The 20782-nt window shown below is 39.8% G+C and overlaps 1 protein-coding gene across 6 annotated transcripts in view; it reads right to left on the bottom strand.

The window, feature by feature from the left end:
* SLC12A8 (solute carrier family 12 member 8) overlaps nucleotides 1-20782 on the bottom strand; it is an 81995-nt gene that overhangs the window by 53340 nt on the left and 7873 nt on the right. For all 6 annotated transcript variants that reach the window (XM_077320347.1, XM_077320349.1, XM_077320346.1 and 3 more), the window contains exons 4-5: nucleotides 15536-15727; nucleotides 14095-14326 (exon numbers count right to left, since the gene is read on the bottom strand). In XM_077320347.1, the coding sequence (XP_077176462.1) occupies nucleotides 14095-14326; nucleotides 15536-15727 (424 nt within the window). The remainder of the gene's footprint in view (nucleotides 1-14094; nucleotides 14327-15535; nucleotides 15728-20782) is intronic.

Genomic DNA, 20782 nt, shown 5'->3' with positions numbered 1-20782 from the left:
TATGGAAAGAAACCCTGTATTTGCTTTCCACATCAACCAGTGACATTAGTAAAAAGTTCTTAAAAAATGGGTGATGTGCTCAGAGATTTCCTTCCTCCTCTTCATTTGCTGGGCGTCTGAGAGGAGGGAGAAATTGTGTGCAATACTATATAACACATGCTCATTCTCTAGATGTTACTGAAAAGTAGAGGAGAGGAATTCTGATTTTGGGAAGCAGCCAAGAAACTCACAGCATCTAGCTCAGCTCTTATAAAACAATCTTCTTGCGCAGTTGTGGCCAATAAGCCTGGAACACTGAAAGACCAATGTTGTATTAAGCAGTTGATAAGGTAGCCATGGGAGCTGGAGGTGCTCTCAGGGCACTTTGGTGACGTTCAGTACTTATAAGAGACAGCACAACATTAAGTTCATGTTTTTATGCTTTGCTGTATATTCTCTTATCCAAGAGGAAAACAGGCAGGCTCCACCTGTCAATGGAGTGAAACTCATCACTTCCTTTGTATCTGCAACTAGAATCAGAATTAGGTGGAGACGTTTATGCATCTGCATCAGACACAGGGTGGTCCTAAGAAAATTTTCCCAGGAGTGAGTCCCATTGAACAGGGCCAAGGAGTGGTCTAAGTAAACCTTTTAGGATGGTATTACAGGAGCAGGTGCGAAAAGGGAACAAACTGCCATATCATTTGAAATGTTGAATTAGTAGAAGGGAAGTACAGAAAGGAAAGCAAACGAAATTAATTGGACTGGAAAAATCAAACCAGAAAATGGGTTGTACAAGCATGGAAAAAAATAAATATTTTATACAGGGGCAAAGTTTTTGTAAAGTAGATTGCAGAGTTGTCCAGATGGAAAATTACCTAACAAAGGAAAAGATAAAAGATAAATCAAACAAAACATCTTAAAATGAGGACAAAGAGGAATGCCATTTGATAATCATAATGAAAAAGGTCATGGCTTGAGAATGGCAAATGGAACATTAAGATATTGTCTGTCCAGCCCAGATTGTCTGTCCAGCCCAGACCAACTCCCATCCTATGACCAAATTCAGAGAGAAAGACTAAGGAAAACAAGTCAATCAAACTAGATTCTGCTTGTTTTCTCAATTTTAACTCCCTCCCCTCAATTGGTCATTGCTATCCCACACCACGTCCTTCGCAGCTACCAAATTCTTAAAAAATAAATGTATTTCAGTTCCCACATCAAGCCTCTCCAATTCTAAGGCATCACTTAAAATTTTTAGATTAACAAACTGCAGATGAATGCAGAATTAAAAAACATAGCAGGTAGAACTACATAAATAACTTTTGCAATGAATGTTTCAAATTTTCACGCATTTTTTTTGTATAAACAAATTTCAAACTACTATTTAAAAGCATAGAGACAATAGTTAATCAGAGATACACACAGAAAGTTACTGCTTATATAACTACTTATATAACTATTAAATCAGCCTCAAAAGTTAAAATGAGAAAGTCTTCCACTTGGGCCTTTTGATTCTGAAGGTGTAGGTTCTTGGACAGTTGAGGCCAACTTGATGATTGTCTGTTTTGGCTGGTTAGGGCTACTGGGCAAGGACCAGTCAATTGGTTAGGAAAGGTACTAACCTTTTTGAAGGAAGGCAGGGCCCTCAGATAGCTGGAGGCTGAAATATGGCCCTAATTTAATCAGTCTTTCCTTGACCCACTGTGATGGACAACAACACTATAATAGTAAGTTTCACAAGTCAGTGAAGAGTTTAAATTCCTCAATAAGAGAGAGCAACAATGAGTGACTGGCAGCTCCAAGTGCTCTCATTGGTTAGCAACATCTGAGAGGGAATTGATATAGAAGATTTCTGATGGAGGGAGTTTATTTTGATTCTGGTTCAGATGGAGGGAACATTATGACAGAACTTTCCTGTGACTTAGCTCTGAGAAGAAATTAAAGAAAAGACTCTTAATTAAAAGCTGATCCACACAATGGGGAGCTCAAACAGAGGGAATTTGGGCAGTGGGGTCATACTCCCAATTCAGGCCAAAAGAGAGGGGAGAATTCTTCTAAGGAGAGAGGAGGAACCCTGCCCAGTGAAAAGGGGGAGGTGTGAGGATTTCCTTAGACTTGTATGAGAGAAAAATGTGCTCCAGATTCATCAAAAGTCAGAAGGATACTGGTTCGTCTAGGAATAAAAATTGAGGCATTAGCAATAGGTACCTGTCTACTAGAAACCTGTGGAGTTCAGAGGATTAAACCCCAAAAAGTGAAGACAATAACCAAAAGCCTGTTAGTGAAAACATCTTAACTTCTAAGAAAGTTTGAAAACCTCTCAAAAAACCCATTTACTTTCAAACTGTATTATAGCTTATTTGTATATCAAAACTTTGATTCCTCATTCCAACAGCTCTTTCCCTTTATATAAAATAATATTTTGTGCCATTTTGACAGTGGGTTAAAGAAAAGAAAACTCTACACCTTTACCAAAAAAATTCCAGTGCTGAGTAAAGTCAAAAGATCTGTCTGTGATAGTGTGGACCAGTCTAGGCAAAAGAGTAATCAAGAGCAGGAACACCTGAATTCAGAGGATCAAAGGTGCTATTTAAAGAAGAAGTTCCTTTTGGTGAAACTTCAGCTTGGTGCCATGATTAAGAGCAATAACCTCTAATAAAGCTGGCTTTGCCTCTCTGCTCCTCCATGTGCAGCCAGTTGGATGACACTGGGCTAGTCTTCCCTACATCACAGGGAAGAAGAAGATTGTAAGCTGCTTTGAGACTCCTTCGGGTAGTGAAAAGTGGGGCATAAAAACCAGCTCTTCTTCTGCTTCACCTTTGTTTGGGTTGAATTATTTCCAATGAGTAATCATCTAAAGTTCTCTTTCCCCCATTATTAAATACAATGTTGTGTGTTAATATTATAAAATAATAATATTGAAAACAATAATATAACAACTATTATAGTAAATTATAATATAAATACTATAAATAGTGGAGTTACTATAAGTACCAGAAATTCCACTAGTGCTCTGAATTATATTCTAAAATACTAATAATAATAATTCATACTTTTTTTAACAATGGTGACCATGAAACTGCACTGAAGTTGCAAGTAATCTTTGTGTTTTATATCGACAAGCTCAAAAGCAAACCAGAAGATGATGGACAAGGATCAGAGAACTACTGAAGTTGTATCAATTTTGGTTTTCTACTAGTCAAAGAGACTGCTGCTGTGAGCTTTAATGCTGTTGAAAAGAAACAGAGTTTTCATTCCATCCCTTCTGTTACTCAAAATATTATGTAATTCTTTTATCTTGGCCGCAATCTAACTTTGAACTAATTTTTTCAGAGATTCTGCAGGCCTGCCTATGCCCCTGAATGTAAGGTTCTCTAACAATGTTATCATTTTAAAAAGAAATATGTCTGCGCTGCAGTCCAAAGTCCAGACAATTGGCAGGTAACCAGTTAATAAATTTCTTTGCCAGACTGTTGAATAGACTGGCCTATGGTCAAGAGTGATGTCACATCAATTCAATGCATTATAATTGGAAAAATGTGGGTGGAAACAAGAGGGTGGGTTTTATATATAAATAAAAATTGCATTAGCAGACTCCTACTTTGTTCACCCATAGTGTCAATCTTGTTCAGTAGCTGAGTGAGATTTCTTTTGCTGCTATTTTTGTACAGTAGTTTTGCTACATAAGAATCCCTTTCCAATTTCCAGATGTCCCTCGAACCAGAAGTTAGCAATTAAACAGGACAAGACTGAGGAGATTAGCAGCATATCACCATCTCTCCCCCAGACATCCCAACCTGAATAATCCAGACAAGCCTGAACTTGTCAGCTCTCAGAAGCTAACCTGAGGAAGCCCAGGCTAGCACTTGAAAGGGCGACCACCAAAGAATACCAGGGTTGTGACACAGGAGCAGGCAATGGCAAGGTTGGTTGCCCGGCAGTCAGACAATCTTAGAATCTCCTGGCTATGTTACACACAGGCCATATGATAAATAAATAAATCCTCCATATAAATACACACATACAGCCATTCTTTCTTTCAAAATTCTGGCCACCTTTATACCCAAAAATATTTTGAAATATATTCAAAACATTTTAGGTAGTTTGTGTAAGCTCTGAAAACATAAAATAATCAAAAACATTTTTTTTGTTTAAGTTACCTTCCTGCCACACTATGTTAAGCTGCCTACCTTCTGTCTTTCAAAACGGTCGAATGCAGGTCTGCTCAAATTCAAATTAACTGACTGAATTTTGAACGCAGAGCCTGAAATAGAAAATTATTAGAAAAATCAAATCTGTTACCTCTCACCTGCTCTTTCTGTTCCTAATGAACAAAAATGAGTAACGAGAGTTTTCTTTTAAAAATTTGTATAAATGGGCTGATACAATATTTAAAAAATTACATGATTTCATATAAAGTGTGAGTCCAATGGCACCTTTAAAACTACAAGTTTTATTCAAGATGCAAGCTTTTGTGTGCATAGTGCACTTCATGCACACAAAAGCTTACATCTTGAATAAAACTTTGTTGGTCCTAAAGGTCTCATTAGACACAATTTTGTTCTGCTACTTCAAACCAACATGGCTACCTACTTGAATATAATAATTTCATATAAAAGCCGACAAAAATTAGAGATACAGCCTTGAAATGTTTGGAGTCCTTTTTCCATAGTCGGGGACAGAAGGTGGCAGTAGGGGGAAGTATGTCCCGATGCAGGGCCCTCTATTGTGGGATTCTGCAGGGATTCATACTTTCCCCAATACTATTTAATATCCAGAGTTTCAGGCTGAGTTGTCATCATTATGCTGATGACACTCAGCTATATCCGTAATGGACAACCATCCATTAATACCTCAGGCAATCTGGTCAGGTGCCTGGGCACGTGTCAGACTAGATATAGCGGCGTTAGCTGAAGTTGAATCCAGCCAAGATGGAGGTGAGGGACTGAGGGACAGACACACTGAGGGACAGGTGATACAGCTCCCAACATTTGATGGCCTACATTTAACACCAGTGCATTCCAGCAAGAGTCTGGGCATGATTTTGGACCCGCCCCCATCAATGGAGGCCCCAATCCCGATGACAGCCCAGCTAACTTTCTTCCATTTATGCCAGGCGAGGAGGCAATTTGCACCTTATCTCTTGGAGCCAGACCCAGCCAGAGCGATCCATGAGACAGTCACCTCTAGACTAGACTTCGGTAACTTGCTCTACACAGAGCTACCCTTGAGGCTGCTCCTGAAACTCCAACTGGTCCAAAATGCAGCTGCTCAAATCCTTACAGGGACTAAATGGAGAGCACATTTAACACCAGTGCTTTCCCAGCTGCATTAGGTCCAGACTGGAGACTGAATCAGGCTCAAGGTGCTGGTGTTAACCTTCAAAGCCCCAAACCATCTGGGACCGATGTATTGCAGGATCATATTTTCCCTTATAACTCCCCAAAAACATTAAGATATTCAGACCAACATCTGCTCAGGCTCCCCAGGCCGAAGGAGGTGAAACTAGTCATTACTGGGGGCAGGGTCTTTTCAGCTTTGGCCCCAGCCTGGCGGAATGTGCTCTTAAGAGAGATCAGGGACCTGTGGGACCTTACTCCGCCTGCATTATTCCACCAGGCTTTGGCCGGGGCCCAAAATAACACCACTAATAAATACTGGCCTCACCACTTGGAGAGAGAGAGCTGAGAGATCAGCTCCTGCTGTCAAGCCCCCTGCCTGGACTTTTCAGTTGGGGAATATGTTTTAACTTTTTATATGTGAGTTATACAGTGTTGTAACCTGCTCTGAGCAACTGGATTTCAAATTTGTACACTGTTTTTTAAAAAAAGCTGAACCATAAAAATAGTATCCTTTAGTCCTTAACTGCCTATGGCAAGTGGTTAACAGCTTGGTATAGTCATGAAACATGAAACAAACCAGATGTTCTTGCCCTAACTTTTTAAGACAGATAAATATCCAATTAAAAGTCCTAGCAAGAAAAGATACTGAGAAACTTTCTGCTTGAAAACAAAACAAAAAGACCATGACAAAACATCTGAAGCAGGCATTTCTTCTTAAGCCCCAGTTCTTTTTATCAAAAAAGGGCAAAAGAAATATGGAAAATGAATTGGCCCAGAAAAATCCTCTTCCTAATTATATTTACACCCTACATAACTACATTACGACATAATTGACAAAATATGAGGATACAGTTGCTTATGTTCAGGGTGTATTTAGAAGCAATCTTAGACAAAATGAACTGCCAGAGATAGATACAGGAAACTAATACATTTTTCTTCTTTTTCTGTTACTTTATTCTTCTAAGCATAATGAGACAGAAGCCTCGTAAACTAAATGCAGAGGGCAGGGCATTCTGAACTCGGTATCCCATCAGCATTTAGAGGTTCCCGCTTCTTTTAAGTATACAAATTTAGGAACCTATGAGGACTTGTGAAGGAAGGAAATCCCTCCCATTCCTCTTGGCTTCCACCTGACTCCACTTGATTCTGCATTCCTCCCTCTTCATTTGTGAACAATATTCACCCAAAGCTTCAGAAAGTCCTTAGCCCATCCACAGAAAATGCATCTGCCAACTGAAGACCGCATCAGACAAAGCAAGCCCACAAATGCTGATGTCACGATAATGGTGCAATGGCCTTCCTCACAGCAGGAAGACTCCCACATGTTTATTGATTTGTAGAATGGGTAAAACCAGGATGTTTTTATAAAAGGGACTATCTTACAGTTTTCCAAGCATACTCTAGCAATTTGACTCTCTTGAATTTCCTTTTTAGTTTCCTTTTAAGTAAAAAGGTAAAGGTATCCCCTGTGCAAGCACCGAGTCATGTCTGACCCTTGGGGTGACGCCCTCTAGCGTTTTCATGGCAGACTCAATACGGGGTGGTTTGCCAGTGCCTTCCCCAGTCATTACCGTTTACCCCCCAGCAAGCTGGGTACTCATTTTACCGACCTCGGAAGGATGGAAGGCTGAGTCGACCTTGAGCCGGCTGCTGGGATTGAACTCCCAACCTCATGGGCAAAGCTTTCAGGCGGCTGCCTTACCACTCTGCGCCACAAGAGGCTCTCTTCCTTTTAAGTAGTCACCTCATTTCTCCAAAATCAACTCTTTTAAAATTAAACATGACTTTTGACTTTGGGACTCAAAAGAGTTAAATCACTGTTTGCAATGAATGCTCCACCTACATCTCACACCAGGACTTAAACCTTACTAAGTCAAAGATGAAAAATGTTAAATTTGTAATGGGTGTATTATATTGTTTTAATTTCACTGTTCTCCAGTTTTGTTAGCCAATTGCACTTTTCATTGTATAAGTTAAACTGACATTTGTTCATTATTTCTAATTCTGTAGTCTACCTTGACTCTCAACAAAAACAAACATTGTTTGTTGAGACTCAAACTGAAGGCAACAGGTTTATAAGGGTGTAACTGCTTAGTCTTTTAAGAGTTTAAGGCAACACGTTTTATTGTATGTACTTTTCACTGCAGGGGCGACTTGGCTCAGTCTGCTCTAGGTCTATGTTAACTTCCCTATGGACTGCTAATTTGAAAGCAAGTAATGTGTTTATTTTCAGTGTGATCCATTTGGGGCTTTAGTTTCTTTGTTATAGTAGTCTCATCATTGTGCAACTGTGATTTTTAAGGATTTGCATACAGCTTTAGGTCCCATTTCTGGGAGACAAGTAGGTTCAAACATTTTAAATATATCAGCATAAATAAAGGATATCCCTTTCATCAGTTGTTAGCTTCTGTTCCTTTCCCCATTGCCGCCCAAATCTGCCCATCAACCTCACAGGCAGCCATCTCTCCAGGTGAACTGATATCTGTTGCCTGGATATGAAATGTAATTCCAGGAGATCGCCCGTTACCACCTGGTGACTGGAAACATAGCCCTGAAGACCCCCAGCTAATCATGTAAAGCAACAAGGTTGAGGAGCCACATTTTCTCCAGCTAAGGGGAGGGGGCTATACTTCTGAAGCCCCACTGCATAGTTTTCTTCTTCTGCCCACCTGGTCTTGTCCTTCTCCCCTTTATTGAGGGAGAAAGGAGTGGCCAGAGAGAGAGAAGAAAGAGAGAAGGAATGGAGGGTGGCTGAGTAAGGCCCCCTGCCTGAGGCAGAAGATGATCACACTTTAAAAATCCTCAGGAAGATCCTATCCATCTTCTTTGATACCCCCTGCAGGCCACCCTTTATATTCTGCTCAATTATGCACAGTGCAGATCTTGCCTACTACAACCACCTTTGGGATAGTTTAGGCTAAGAGAATGTGACGGTCCGAGGTCACTTCCATTATACGGTGGGGATTCAATCCTGGGTCTTCTGGACCAACATTCTTAAGCATTACACCACACAAGTTCTCGTCCAGGAATTCAGGATTACACCATTATACCATCTTATAAAGAATTTATACATTCAGATAGGAAATCCATCTTAAAAAAAAAAACTTTGTCAATGTAAAATGTGTCTGTACCTTATTCTAAAAATACAAGCAATGAGGGGAAGGAAGTGACTGAACACTGGGATAATACTGGTGTGTATGTCTAGTTGGGGAAATGGGAGTGATACCACCAGGAAACTCCACCCAAGCATAACCATGTAAATTATTTCACTTGAAGTCTACAAGAAGGATGTACACAATTCTGGCGTGTTAATTTTTTAAAAGATATACAGGCAAAATGTAGGAATATCAAGGGGGGTGGGCACAATGGTGACTAATTTTAATAAAACCAGCATATTTAAAAGAGATATTTCCTTATACATTTTATCCTAGAACACAGTAGAAGTCCTTTTAAGAAAACAAAATATTAATTTTGCATACAAATTACATTTCCACAGCATGTCACAATTAATACTATTTGTTAATAGATCCTTTAGAGACAGATATTTGTAACCATTGCAGTCTTTTAACAGGGAGGGAAACTGAAACCAAGCAAGGCAATGATGCATCTGGAGTTAACAGAGTTAAAACATAGGCCTATAATTTTAAAACTTGACTCCTGTTCTGTCGTTTTGTACCTGTAGCTGAATCATTTGTCCCATTGGAGTCCTAGATAATTCCCCAAATTATATAACTACATTGTCAACCACTCTAAAGCCCCTGGGACAAATTCATTTAGACGGGCTTACTTAAAGAGGGAAAGCAGCAAGCCCTTGATACAGTTAAAAATATCTTGATAGCAATAATTCAAACTGTGTGCCAGATTTAAAATCCTTTTTTGTTTAGCTGCAGTGGCCTGTCCACCTGGCTTTGGAATGAATACCACCCTTCATGTATTCAGACAAACTGTATTTCTTGATAATGCTGCCACAAATGAAGGCTCCTGCAGGCTCTATTATCAGTGCTGAGATACCACTCAGAGGATACTTGCAGTAATGCAGGACTCCAAGCTACAAAGATATTACATTCCAAGCTTAGTATGCCAACAAAAGTCACCATGATAGTACACAAGGAAACAATGGGTCAGTATCACATGAGAAGTCCCATTAACAGCTCCACTGTAGTAAATGGGCTTAGAAGTCCACTTAGAACTACACTGTAACATTCATAGCATGTACAAGAAGCCTGGAACCCCATTCAGAAGTGGAGTGTCATATCTCTAGTTCCTCCTTATTTCTTACATTGAGTCATCATGTGATTCTATTCCCCCATAAGATTAAGAGCCACAATTTATCTAGAGGTGATTCCAGTGTACCACAAGATTTTTCATTAATTAATTCAGGCGTATCTACTATAGCCCTCAGTCCCTGCTCACCATACATAGGGACTTTGAGAGCTAGTTTTTAAAAGGTTTTAAAAAGGCAGACTCCAGTATGGGGAACCAGGTTTGATTCCCCATTCCTCCACATGCAGCAGCTGGGTGACCCTGGGTCAGTCAAAGTTCTCTTAGAGCTGTTCTCACAGAGCAGTTCTCTTAGAGCTCTCTCAGCCCCACCTACTGCACCGGGTCTTAGTTGTGAGGAAAAGAAAAGGTTTTGTAAGCTGCTTTGGGGCCCCTTCAAGTAGTGAAAAGCAGGGTATAAAACTAGCTCTTCTTTTCTTTTTATGCAGTTCAGTATTGTATCTATAATTTAAATCAACCTTTATCTCCATGTGTTTTTACATAATTTTTGAATTTCTGTATTTGTATATGTGCATCTTTCAGGTATCTTGCCATTCTCGTTTGCAGTTCTATTTTGTGTCCTTAGATCAGCCGTATTACTGGTTTTATTAAGTTGCTTTTCTCAAACTAAGTACCAAGCTAGATATTTCAAAGTTTGTGTAACTGTGGGGACAATTTTTTTAAATGGGTTCAGCAGATTTACTCCAAACAAGAAGCCAAAGTACTTGTAAATGATATGGTACTAGAAGAACAAATCAAAATCAGCAAAGGAACAAGACAAGGCTGTCTACTTTTTCCTTCACTTTTAAACTTAATTTTGGAAGTGCCTGTGGTCAAAATAAGATAAGATGGTAATCTGCCAGGCCTAAAATCAGAAGGTGAAGAAGAATTCAAAATTCAAAACTATGCAGATAATATGGTATTAATACTGGCAGAGCCTCAAACACCAATTTCGAAGCTGATGAAGTGCTTAGAAGAATTTTGAAAAGTAGCTCAATATAGGATAAACAAGAAAAAGACCAAATCTTTACAGAATGTGGGGGCCCTTCAGAAATCGTGGCCTTGACTGGTTGTGAGTTCAACTCAAGAAAGGTCAAGTACTTAGGAAACTGCTGTATCAAAATAATTATAAGATGGTCTGGCAGAAAATCTAGAAGGACCTCTTAAACTGGGCTAAATTGAACATCTCCTGGCCTGTCAGGTTAGCGATAATTAAAATGAATGTGTTACCCAAACTGAACTTTCTGTTCCAAACACTCCCAATCGAGTTAAGAGACATGATTTATAAGGGTGGTAAAGGCAAATTGAATAAGTTTATTTGAAATGATAAAAGAGCTAGTATCGGCTTAAAAATTTGGCAGGACAATCAAAGTATGCCCCTAACCTTAAACCCTGAATGTCCCTAACCTTAAACTTTATTATCATGCAGCAGGACTAGGATTTCAGACTGGATGACAGAGCTGCAAGGGAGACTTTTGAAGTTAGAAAGAGCAGGCCAACCAATAGGATTACACAACATACCCTGGCCAAACAAGAAGCAAACATGATATGGTCATGTGAAACCACTGCAAATAATCCCTCTGACTTCAGAACCTAAAGTGAGTTGAAGGAGCTAAAGTTTGTGAAAGAGCTCTATGGTCCAACACCAACAGCCTTCTACAACCTGGGAGCATATTGAGTAATAGCGAATGCCATGCTAATATTCGTGGCATTTGCAGCTCGTTCAACATTGCTGTGAAATTCTCTGCAGACTAACAGAGAATGTTTGCCACATGACTTGTTTTACTGTTCTAGCTGGGTTTTTACTTTAGTCTTTTACAAATAGAGCCAATGTAAAATAAGCTATTTTGTCTTGACTACAGCATAATAAAAACTGAAGACGAAGTGACACCTTCTGTTTACTTCTGTAACTACATTTAATTTTATGGACTTTTAAGAATATCATCCAGTGTAAAAAAAAAACATGTTTATCTGTAACAAGTTTCCCAATGCACACCACTTTAATTAACAGAACAGCTAATTTTAAATTCTGTTGTGCAAAAAGAAACAATGCACTATTCTTAACAGGATGCCGGACTCAGCCTATTGAACCATCATATATATATTGCTAGTGTTAAATCTGATTCAAAAGTCCAAATTATGGGCATTTAATCTGAATTTAAAAAGAACAAGAGCTATTTTGTACCCCACTTTTTACTTCTGAAGGAGCCTCAAAGTGGCTTACAATCGCCTTCCCTTCCTCTCCGTACAACAGGCACCCTGTGAAGCAAGTGGGATTGAGGGCTCTGAGAGAACAGTGACTCACCCAAGGTCACCTGACTGGCTGCATGTGGAGGAGGAATGGGGAATCAAACCCAGACCTCAAGATTAGAGATCATTGCTCTTACACCATACTGGCTCTCAACTACACCAAACTGGCTCTCAGCTTCTTTGAGGCCAGTGTGGCACCATGGCAGTGTGCCACCATGGTTTGTGTGTGGTCTCAGATGTGAGAGATCCAGGATCAAACCCTCATTCTACCAAGAAACCTATCATATGACCCTTGGTCAGTCATTCTTTCTCACCCAACCTATTTATTTTTACATTTATATGTAGATTATTTCTATCCACCTCTTTGGAATTCTGATCAAACTCGTTTATAATATTAAAATGCAGGCTATTAAGACATAAGCAGCATATTAATATGAATATAATAAAACATAATATAACACAATATAACAACAACAAGACAATAATAACAAGAATAATAATAATAAACTATTCATAAAATAGAAGCGGACCATCAAAAGCTGACCCAATAAACCCCGTAATCAATAGCCTGGTTACAAAGAAGTGTGTTAACCTGACACCTAACAGAAAGTAAAGAAAGTAAAGAAAAAAGGCCAATCTCAAGAGGGAAGGGTATTCCAAAAAGCATGGGCCTACCACAGAAAATGTCATGTCTCTAGTCACCATCCACCTCATCTTAAAGGCAAGGGCATACAGAGCAGGGCTTGGTATGCAGATCTGGCCTGGATCGTATAGGACAAAACAGGCCTTCAGGTAAAAGTAAAAAGCAGCACTTTTTGAATTCTGCCCAGAAACAGAAAAGTAAGCTAATGGAGGTCTTTTTAGCACAAGAGTAGTGAAGTAATTTAACCTCCATTCTACCTAGGGGTTAGCTTGAATATTAAACCACCCTGTTAAACTGAGCTGGCGCTTGGGAATCCTAGATCCTTATCTCTCCCAAGGGAGCAGTAGAACATGTTAATTATAAGTCATTAGGAGTTAATTAGTTTCAGTGTGTTTTGCAGCTGGATTTTCCTGTGCAGAACAGAAAATCTACTTCTAAAGTGCATTGGAAGTGCATAATCTAACATGTGCAGAATGTGCCCAAATATATACCCTGCTGTATGCCTAGATGTCACAATGTTCCTATCTCAGGTACCTATCTCAAAAAGATGCTTTGAAGACAAAATGGAGGATGGGACTGATTCATGTATACCATTCTGATATGGAACAGTAGAGTAAAAATATATGATAAATAAATAGATTCCCTCTCAAAGCAAGGCAGAATCTTCTGGATTGATAAAGGAACATCAAAGATAAGCACAGGAACAAAGTAATGAGGCTAACATAAACCTGAAAGTGTGAAACTTGGAAAGCAAAGATCTTTCTTTCCATGAAGCAAAAATACCTCTCCAAAGCAGAGTGGTGTAATGCCTTAAATATAATTAACTTGTAAGCTACCTGTTAAAAATTACTGTGAAAATAGCACCTTTGTCTGTTGTTTGTCTGTGCCTGTCAAAAGTTTTGAGACAAACAGAAATGAAACCTTCTTTTAAAAAATTAAATGAATGCTCTAGAGAACACAGACATTACATTTAAAAAAACAAGCAAAGGAAACACAAGAATTAGTATGGGAATAATAGCTGGTACTTGTAGTATATCAATCAGTAATTGCCCAAAGCCAATCCTTTAATTTCTGATCAGTTTTAATTAATTAATCTATTAAATACTTTCAGATACTTAGATTGCAAGAATACATCCCTGGGAGTAAGCCTTATTGAATAAAATGGGCCTCAAGTCTGAACACACCTGTTTAGGATTGTTCCCCTAATCTATTATTTCAACCCCTACCCTGAAGCAGACCTATTTTTGCAATTAATGCTTTGTGCATTCTCATTTACATTAGGTCAACACTCCAGTAGCTGGGTGTAGAAAGCATGACAAGTCAATCCAACACCTCTTACTGACTGCCCCAATGAGAAATACGAACTGGGATATCATCAATTGTTTGATTTAACTGCTTATTTAAATTGTTTTAATTATCTTAACTGTTACTGTATTTTAGCAATGTTATAAACCACCCCAACATGGCAGTGCCAGTAGGGGTGGTCTAGAAATTTGATAATAAATATACTCATCTTGCCTTTGAAACTCCTCAAGCAAGCAATGAAACATGGAAATATTGCGGTCTTTGTAAACACAACAGTTATTACCAGTCTTGAGGGATCAAATTTGTTTTTACCTGGATCTAGATGGGTGAAAGATCCGATGACAACATCCAGTGTGGAAACAGCCAGGAGAAAAAGTAGCAGCAGCTGGAGACGGATTATCCATTTTACACCAGCAAGGTTAATTCCAAGCAAGCCTAGAAGGACAGCTAGTGAGATGCCTCTCACTGCCCAAATGTTACTGAGATTCAGAAGATCAGAAATAGATTCAGCAAATCCAGTAATGTACATAGCACCTGCAACACACTAAAAGATAGGTCTATTTCAGTTAAGCCCAAGGGGTATGTTTATTTTAAATGTTATTTCAGTATTTATAAACTTTCACATGGATCAAAAACCTGGGCTTGAAAGTGGTTTTAAAAGATCCATCAATAAAAACAATTTTATAAACAGCCTCCATAATTCATAGCATTTGTTTATTTTAAACAACAGCACAGCAGTACTAACTACAGGAAATAAAATACCTTCCAACCCTGTTAAACAGCTATCTCCCTCACCCTCAGAATGCTGTTAGAATGGGAGGGGGGTGTCCCTAATTTCCCTAATGTGTAGGCAGAGTTTGTTGGTGAATTTCGTTGAAACGGGACAATCAAAGAACAGGTATCAGCACTGAAAAAATTCTCATTTTAAACATGCTTAGTTTGAAAGAAGAACAGAAGAGAAGTAAAGATACATTGCTGGGAGAACATTCTCTTTAAGATATTTTAAGGCCTGTTTTTATACATTTGATTATTTTCAACGGCAAAAGGACAGGATACCAGTACGTTTAGAAGTCCCAGTACCTGATCGCAATAATGAAACTGATTCTAAGATTGCAGTTTTCAGTTATGGTGCTAAAATAGTCCTGATCCATACTCTAGACGCAGATTTGTTTGCAATTCTTGTTGAAAAATCCTGTGACACTACTGATCAACCTCTTGTAATTATATGGATGGGCCCTTTGAATGAGCATGAAGTTCTATTTTTCAATATAAATAATACATGTGCCAGTCTTCTGGAACCCAAATCAACAGCCTTGCCAGTGTTATATGCTTTTTTGTTGTTGTTGTTGAAACACTCTATCCTCCTTCATAGGCAAAGAAAAGAGGAAAGGCAGTTTGGTAATGATATGAGAAGGTTTCAGTGAAATTTCTGCACCTGGCCAGTTAGCTCTTTGAAAAACTACTCTTTGTACTTGTTCACTGCAAGATCTGTTCATCAAAATGATGTCTGATGCTATGATCCTAGAATTATAACCCACATAAACAAACAGGAAAGGCATCCCTTGCTACTAATGTTGGCCAGTCCTGGTGAATACTACTATAGTGTTTATTGCATAACACAATGAACTTTTCATAATGTCACATCTGTATACCTTCTGCTGTGCAAGTCAAGATTGTATTAATATTTAGTAAATGCTGCATGTCTTGGGCAATATTAATAAGGGAATTTTTAAAAAGAAGTGAGTATTCCTACCTGGCCAAAAATATAAAGAAGCCCAACAGTTCCTCCAACTTGACCTCCAAGGATGGTAGAAATCATTGAGTAGACTCCTCCACTTCCAATGCTGCACCTTTCACAGACCCCAATGCCAGATAAAACAGTTATCAAAGCCACCAAGATAACAATGGACACCAAAATCATGCCCATCAGAATGCCAGTGTTTCCCTAAGGGGAAAGAAAGGGGGGGGAAAGAGTGATTGACCATTATATGGGACTCTCAGTATCCTCTTAAGGAGATGCAGAAAGGTGCAACATCTTAGGATGGCACAATTGTATCAGATGATTATTGGATGGAAGGTACATGAGCATCTTTACTTCTCATCTGTATTACCAGCACCATCAGAATCAACAAGAATTTAATAAAATCAAGCATGTTATCATGATTGGCTATGTAGTTGAATATTTCATAATGCGTACTAAATATGGAATTGCAATCTTGTTCATACTGTTCAATGTTCCATGTACCTTTCTCACTCCCCCACTGGTTATGTGTACACCGTCCTGAGACGTCACAGTGAGGGACGGTATATAAATAACATGAATAAACAAAAATAAAATAAATAATATTTGGCAGTAACATTTTTATTATTATTATTCCTATATATAAAATACATAATAGGTTATTAAACCTGTCTCATTTGCAGTTCATATTTCAAAAATATTCCATGAGTATACCATTCCGACTGGCTCTTTTGTTCTGATTATCAGACTATCAAAGTTACCTGGTCTCAGGCAGAGGTCCTTCATCTCATTTATTACCTAATTTTTGTAGCTGTGGACCCCAGTGCTTGAACCCAAGATTCTCTTCATGCACAGCTGGTGCTCCACCACCCTGAGCGACATCTGTTACACCCTCTTCCTCCTTGGGAAGAAGCATGATGCATTGCCCCACCACAAGATGGCAGTCTTTGAGCAGCGGCTGGACAGATACTCATTAAGATTCTTTAAGGGGATCCTGCATTGAGAAGGGTTGGACTAGATGGCCTGTATGGCCCCTTCCAACTATGATTCTTAAGATTATAACACTGAAAAAATGCAACTGGAAAAAAGAATAAACTTAAGACTGCTCACACATTAAAAGTCCTCCATTCTAGAATTCTCCTGCAAAAAGTATGAACTGGTCTAATGGAAGTGCCAGTGATACTTGACTTTCTGAGGAAGACACAGGTACCCCAGACTCTGGGAGGGGCTGATCAGAAGCCAATTCCTTCCATATTTATACAGGACAGTTGTTTATAACACAGAGGAAAACATTTGGAAAACACAAGAAGAAAACATTTGGAGAGCACAATATGCCTTTGGCATATACAAGCTCTCATCAGGAGGCTTCAAATGTTATCAGCATGCAGATGCTAAATAAAAAAGTGACCTCTTAAGCTCTTCCTCCGAGCTTTAGACATCCCTGTTGCGAGCAAACTTCAGTGCTTCGCTTCCTGCAACCCATCTTCAAAGCACTCCGCATGTTGCTCTTATTCCACAGGCGTGGTGTTCCTTCCTCCGATGATTGTCAAGGAGCAGTGCTGGCTTTTAGGCTATGTTTTGCTTACTAATTGTTATTTTGTGTGACACTTTCATGTGGTTTCTCTCAATCTGTCCCTGTTCCCAAGTAGCACCCACTGTTTGAAAAATACAAGACATTTCATTTATGCAAAACTGATAGTGCCTTAGTTTGGTTTTAATGCAAATGATCAGCTCACTTTAAACTAAAAAAATAAGAGATATACCCTTCTAAGGCCACTGATTTCAGAGGATTCAGAAGGATATAACTCTGCTTAGCACAGAATTCGTAACTTGTACAAAATTAGAGCTATGCTTTCTTTTTTAAAAAGGAGAGGAGAATAGGAGAGTGAAGGGCTATGTGCTAGCGGATGTATGCATGCTGTGTCCTGGCTCCAGTCCTGATCTGAAGTAAGTGTATTCTAACCCAGCAGGACACCAAACCAAAACAGCACTTCACAAAGAGAACAACATTCTGAATACATATGAGTTCTCTCTCTTTCACCCTGTTCTTAGACCAAAATGAGTGTCACTAGGGGAATCATAGCCCATTTACCAAGGCATGGCGTTATCTATTTTAGCCCAAACTGGAACACATAAGGACACTGAAGAATATATACATGGGAGTCCACTGACTGCAGGGGGCAGAGACATAACCAATATGAAAAAGGGATCCTTAGCAGACAACCCTGCAATACCACTAAAAAGGGATTGTTGAACTGTGAATGCATAAGGTTCCTACAAAGCTCTGGACTAACCAAGTTATCTAAATAAGGGCGTTTACTCTTAAATGAAAGGCCCGAGGCAAGTGGAGAACATGTCCTCCAAGCATCAAAGTGAATATAGCTCTTATCTCTGGCATAAATTGATTTATAGAAGAGCTGGCTTTTCACTACCCATAAGAGTTCCAAAGAGGCTTACAATCACCCTTCCCTTCCTTTTCCCATCACAGACAGCCTGTAAGGTAGGTGGGGCTGAGAGAGTTCTAAGAGAACTGTGACTGATTGAAGGTCACCCAGCTGACTGCATGTGGAGGAAGAGCAGGGAATCAAACCCGGTTCTCCAGATTAGAGTCCACTGCTCCTAACCAACACAATAAACTTGGTCTTATAGAGGAAAAAAAAAACTTCTATTCAAAAAGCTGGAGCCAGGGCGCTTTATAAGTCTCTGAGGGTTAGAAATACAAAGCTACCCTTCAGGGCCTCAAAAATAGATTAAACCAAAAATTAAAGGCATGGGCCCAGGCACAGGCTTCTGTAGAGCTAAGAACAAATTGATAATGAGGGGCCAATGAGGAAGTGCACCTGGGGAGCCAATACTGTTGGTTCCAAGAAAGACAGAAAAGGGGAAGAGTGCACACTTAGCAGAGGAAGCAATGCCTTTCTAGTTTTGAAAAGAAATACAAGAACATGGATGCCAGCCTGATCATATTTGGAACTGTGTAAGAAGAGAAAAGGGAAACAGCTACTAACTGAGGGAAGATGGCAAATACTGAGGAAGGGTCATTGTTCAGTTACAGAGCAAATGCTTGGCATGCAGAAGATTCCAGTTTGGGTCTTCTGGCATTTTTGTTTTAAAGGCCTTCAATTAGCAGGTGCTGAAAAACATCTGCCTTACTGGGACTCTGAAGAGCCAGTCAGAATAGGCAGCTTCCTATATCCATACAGGCACAAGTGCTTGGATCACTGACCAACATTCTCTTGTGAAGACGATATCCCTCTGAAAGTGGGGGAGGTGGGCTTTTGGTAGCAGATGATTTAGTTTATTAGGAATATAAAAAACATGGGTTGTGACCGGTGCTTTGTCTCTATGATGACTTGCCTACCTGCTGCCTATGCCATATCTGCAGTGTGTATAATTGAGCAGAAAATAAAGGGTGACCTAGAGGGATATTGGAGATGTATATTTAGCATAGATAGGATAGGAACTTCCTGAATATTTTCAAATTATCTCTTCCAGTGTCCTGATTGGCTTAACAGGAGAAGTCCTGCTTTTTGAGCATACTCTACACACACTTTGCTTCCAGAACTTGAACAGAAGAATGACTGCAGACAACAGCTAGATGGTTAAGTCTCTCTCTCTTTCTATACATAGTTGCTTCTCTTCACAATACAACTATTGTTTTCTTTAAGCAGCCTGGAGCTCTGCCCTCTCTATGTATTCACACTCTGCCAACAGGTGGTAGCATCATGTGCTGTCTGGATAGGTTGATTGATAGTGCTGGGTACATTTTGGTACAAATGACATCTGGAAATGTAGTCATGTGGTTCCGGAGGAAAAGTTAATTTACTGCACAAAAAGTTAAAGGCCAGGGTCTCAAAGGTAGCGCTTTCAGAATTGCTCCCTGTTCCATGTGCCAGGCCAGCTAGACAGGCACCAATTAGAGGCCTCAGTGCCTGGATTGCAAAGTGGCGCCTACAGGAAGAGTTTAGATTTGCTGGGCACTGGGAAACTTTCTGGAAGAAGCCGATCCTGTGCAAAAGAGGTGGGCTTCATTTAAACCAAAAAGGAACCATAGTTCTGGAGCTGAATATCAAAAAAGTGGTAGAGCAGCTTTTAAACTGATCCAAGAGCCAGATCTGTGGAGCCTCTAGTTCAGGACAACTAAGTCTACACAGACAGTATTAGAAACCCTGAGGGTAATATTGGTAGGAGCACGCTAATAGGATGCCACTGTACCAGGAGATTGGAAAGAATCAATTGTTACACCATTTTTTTACAAAGGGGTCCAAAGGGAAACTAGGGAATTATAGGTCAGTTAATAAATTAGCAGAATTAGTATAACTGGTCAAAATTATAATCAAAGACAGCATAATTAGGAGCACAAAAGAGCAAAGCCTACTGAGGGAAAATCAGTGTGGCTTTTGCAAAGGGAAGTCCTGCCTCACTGACCTTTTGGAGTTCTTTGAGAAAGTGGTGGAAGCACCGAAATCTTCTCCACTCTCTTTGTCCCCACCTACTGCTATCTACTGGAGACGTTTCAGCAGAAGGTTATTTGCTGTCAAGGGCAAAAAGTCACATGCTCTCCGTTGTGTCCAGAGCTTAAATTAATACAGCTAATGACGGTGCACTTTAGGCACAGTGCCCAGGGGTTTGTGGTGCTAATTAAGTATTTTCGTATTGCCACTCAACTGCTCCCAACAACACCAGTGTAATAATGGATTGGAAACATTGACCGCCCATTAGCAGACCAGCTACTGGGTAGCCTTTTGATGTCCACCCTCGCACAGATAATTATACATCTAATTTAGTCCTCTGCAATTCTTAACTTTTATAAATTCCTTCTCACCCCATTCACCTACTTTACAAAAGATCACTTTAATTCAAATCCAATAGAATTCAATACAATTCCTAAATCAAACTTTATCCTCCTCTGAAATGCGTGCAGCATGATTTCTTTTTCTCCTGTGGATAATTTCTACCATATGGTTTTACTGAGTAAGACAGATTCCTCATTGAACTTATGGTAGGAGAGGTCATTATTCAAAGATATAAGTGTGGGCCATCCTTAACACGCCCGCGGCCGATTCCCGCCCTTCCGACAAGGAAGCAACTGCGAGCCGCAACTGCTTCCTTGCCGGCGGCCTGACGCGTGGGGAGGCACAAAGCACCTCCCGACGCGTCAGGCCGCCGACCCAGGGAGCCCTCGGCAGCCGCGCTCTGCCCGACTGCCAGGGGCTCCCTAACCTAGCGCCCGCTGTATTAGTTGCAGTGGGCTTGATT

Source organism: Paroedura picta, chromosome 2, assembly GCF_049243985.1.
Source record: "Paroedura picta isolate Pp20150507F chromosome 2, Ppicta_v3.0, whole genome shotgun sequence".
Classification (NCBI taxonomy): Eukaryota; Metazoa; Chordata; class Lepidosauria; order Squamata; family Gekkonidae; genus Paroedura; species Paroedura picta.
This window is presented reverse-complemented; position numbering and strand designations above follow the sequence as displayed.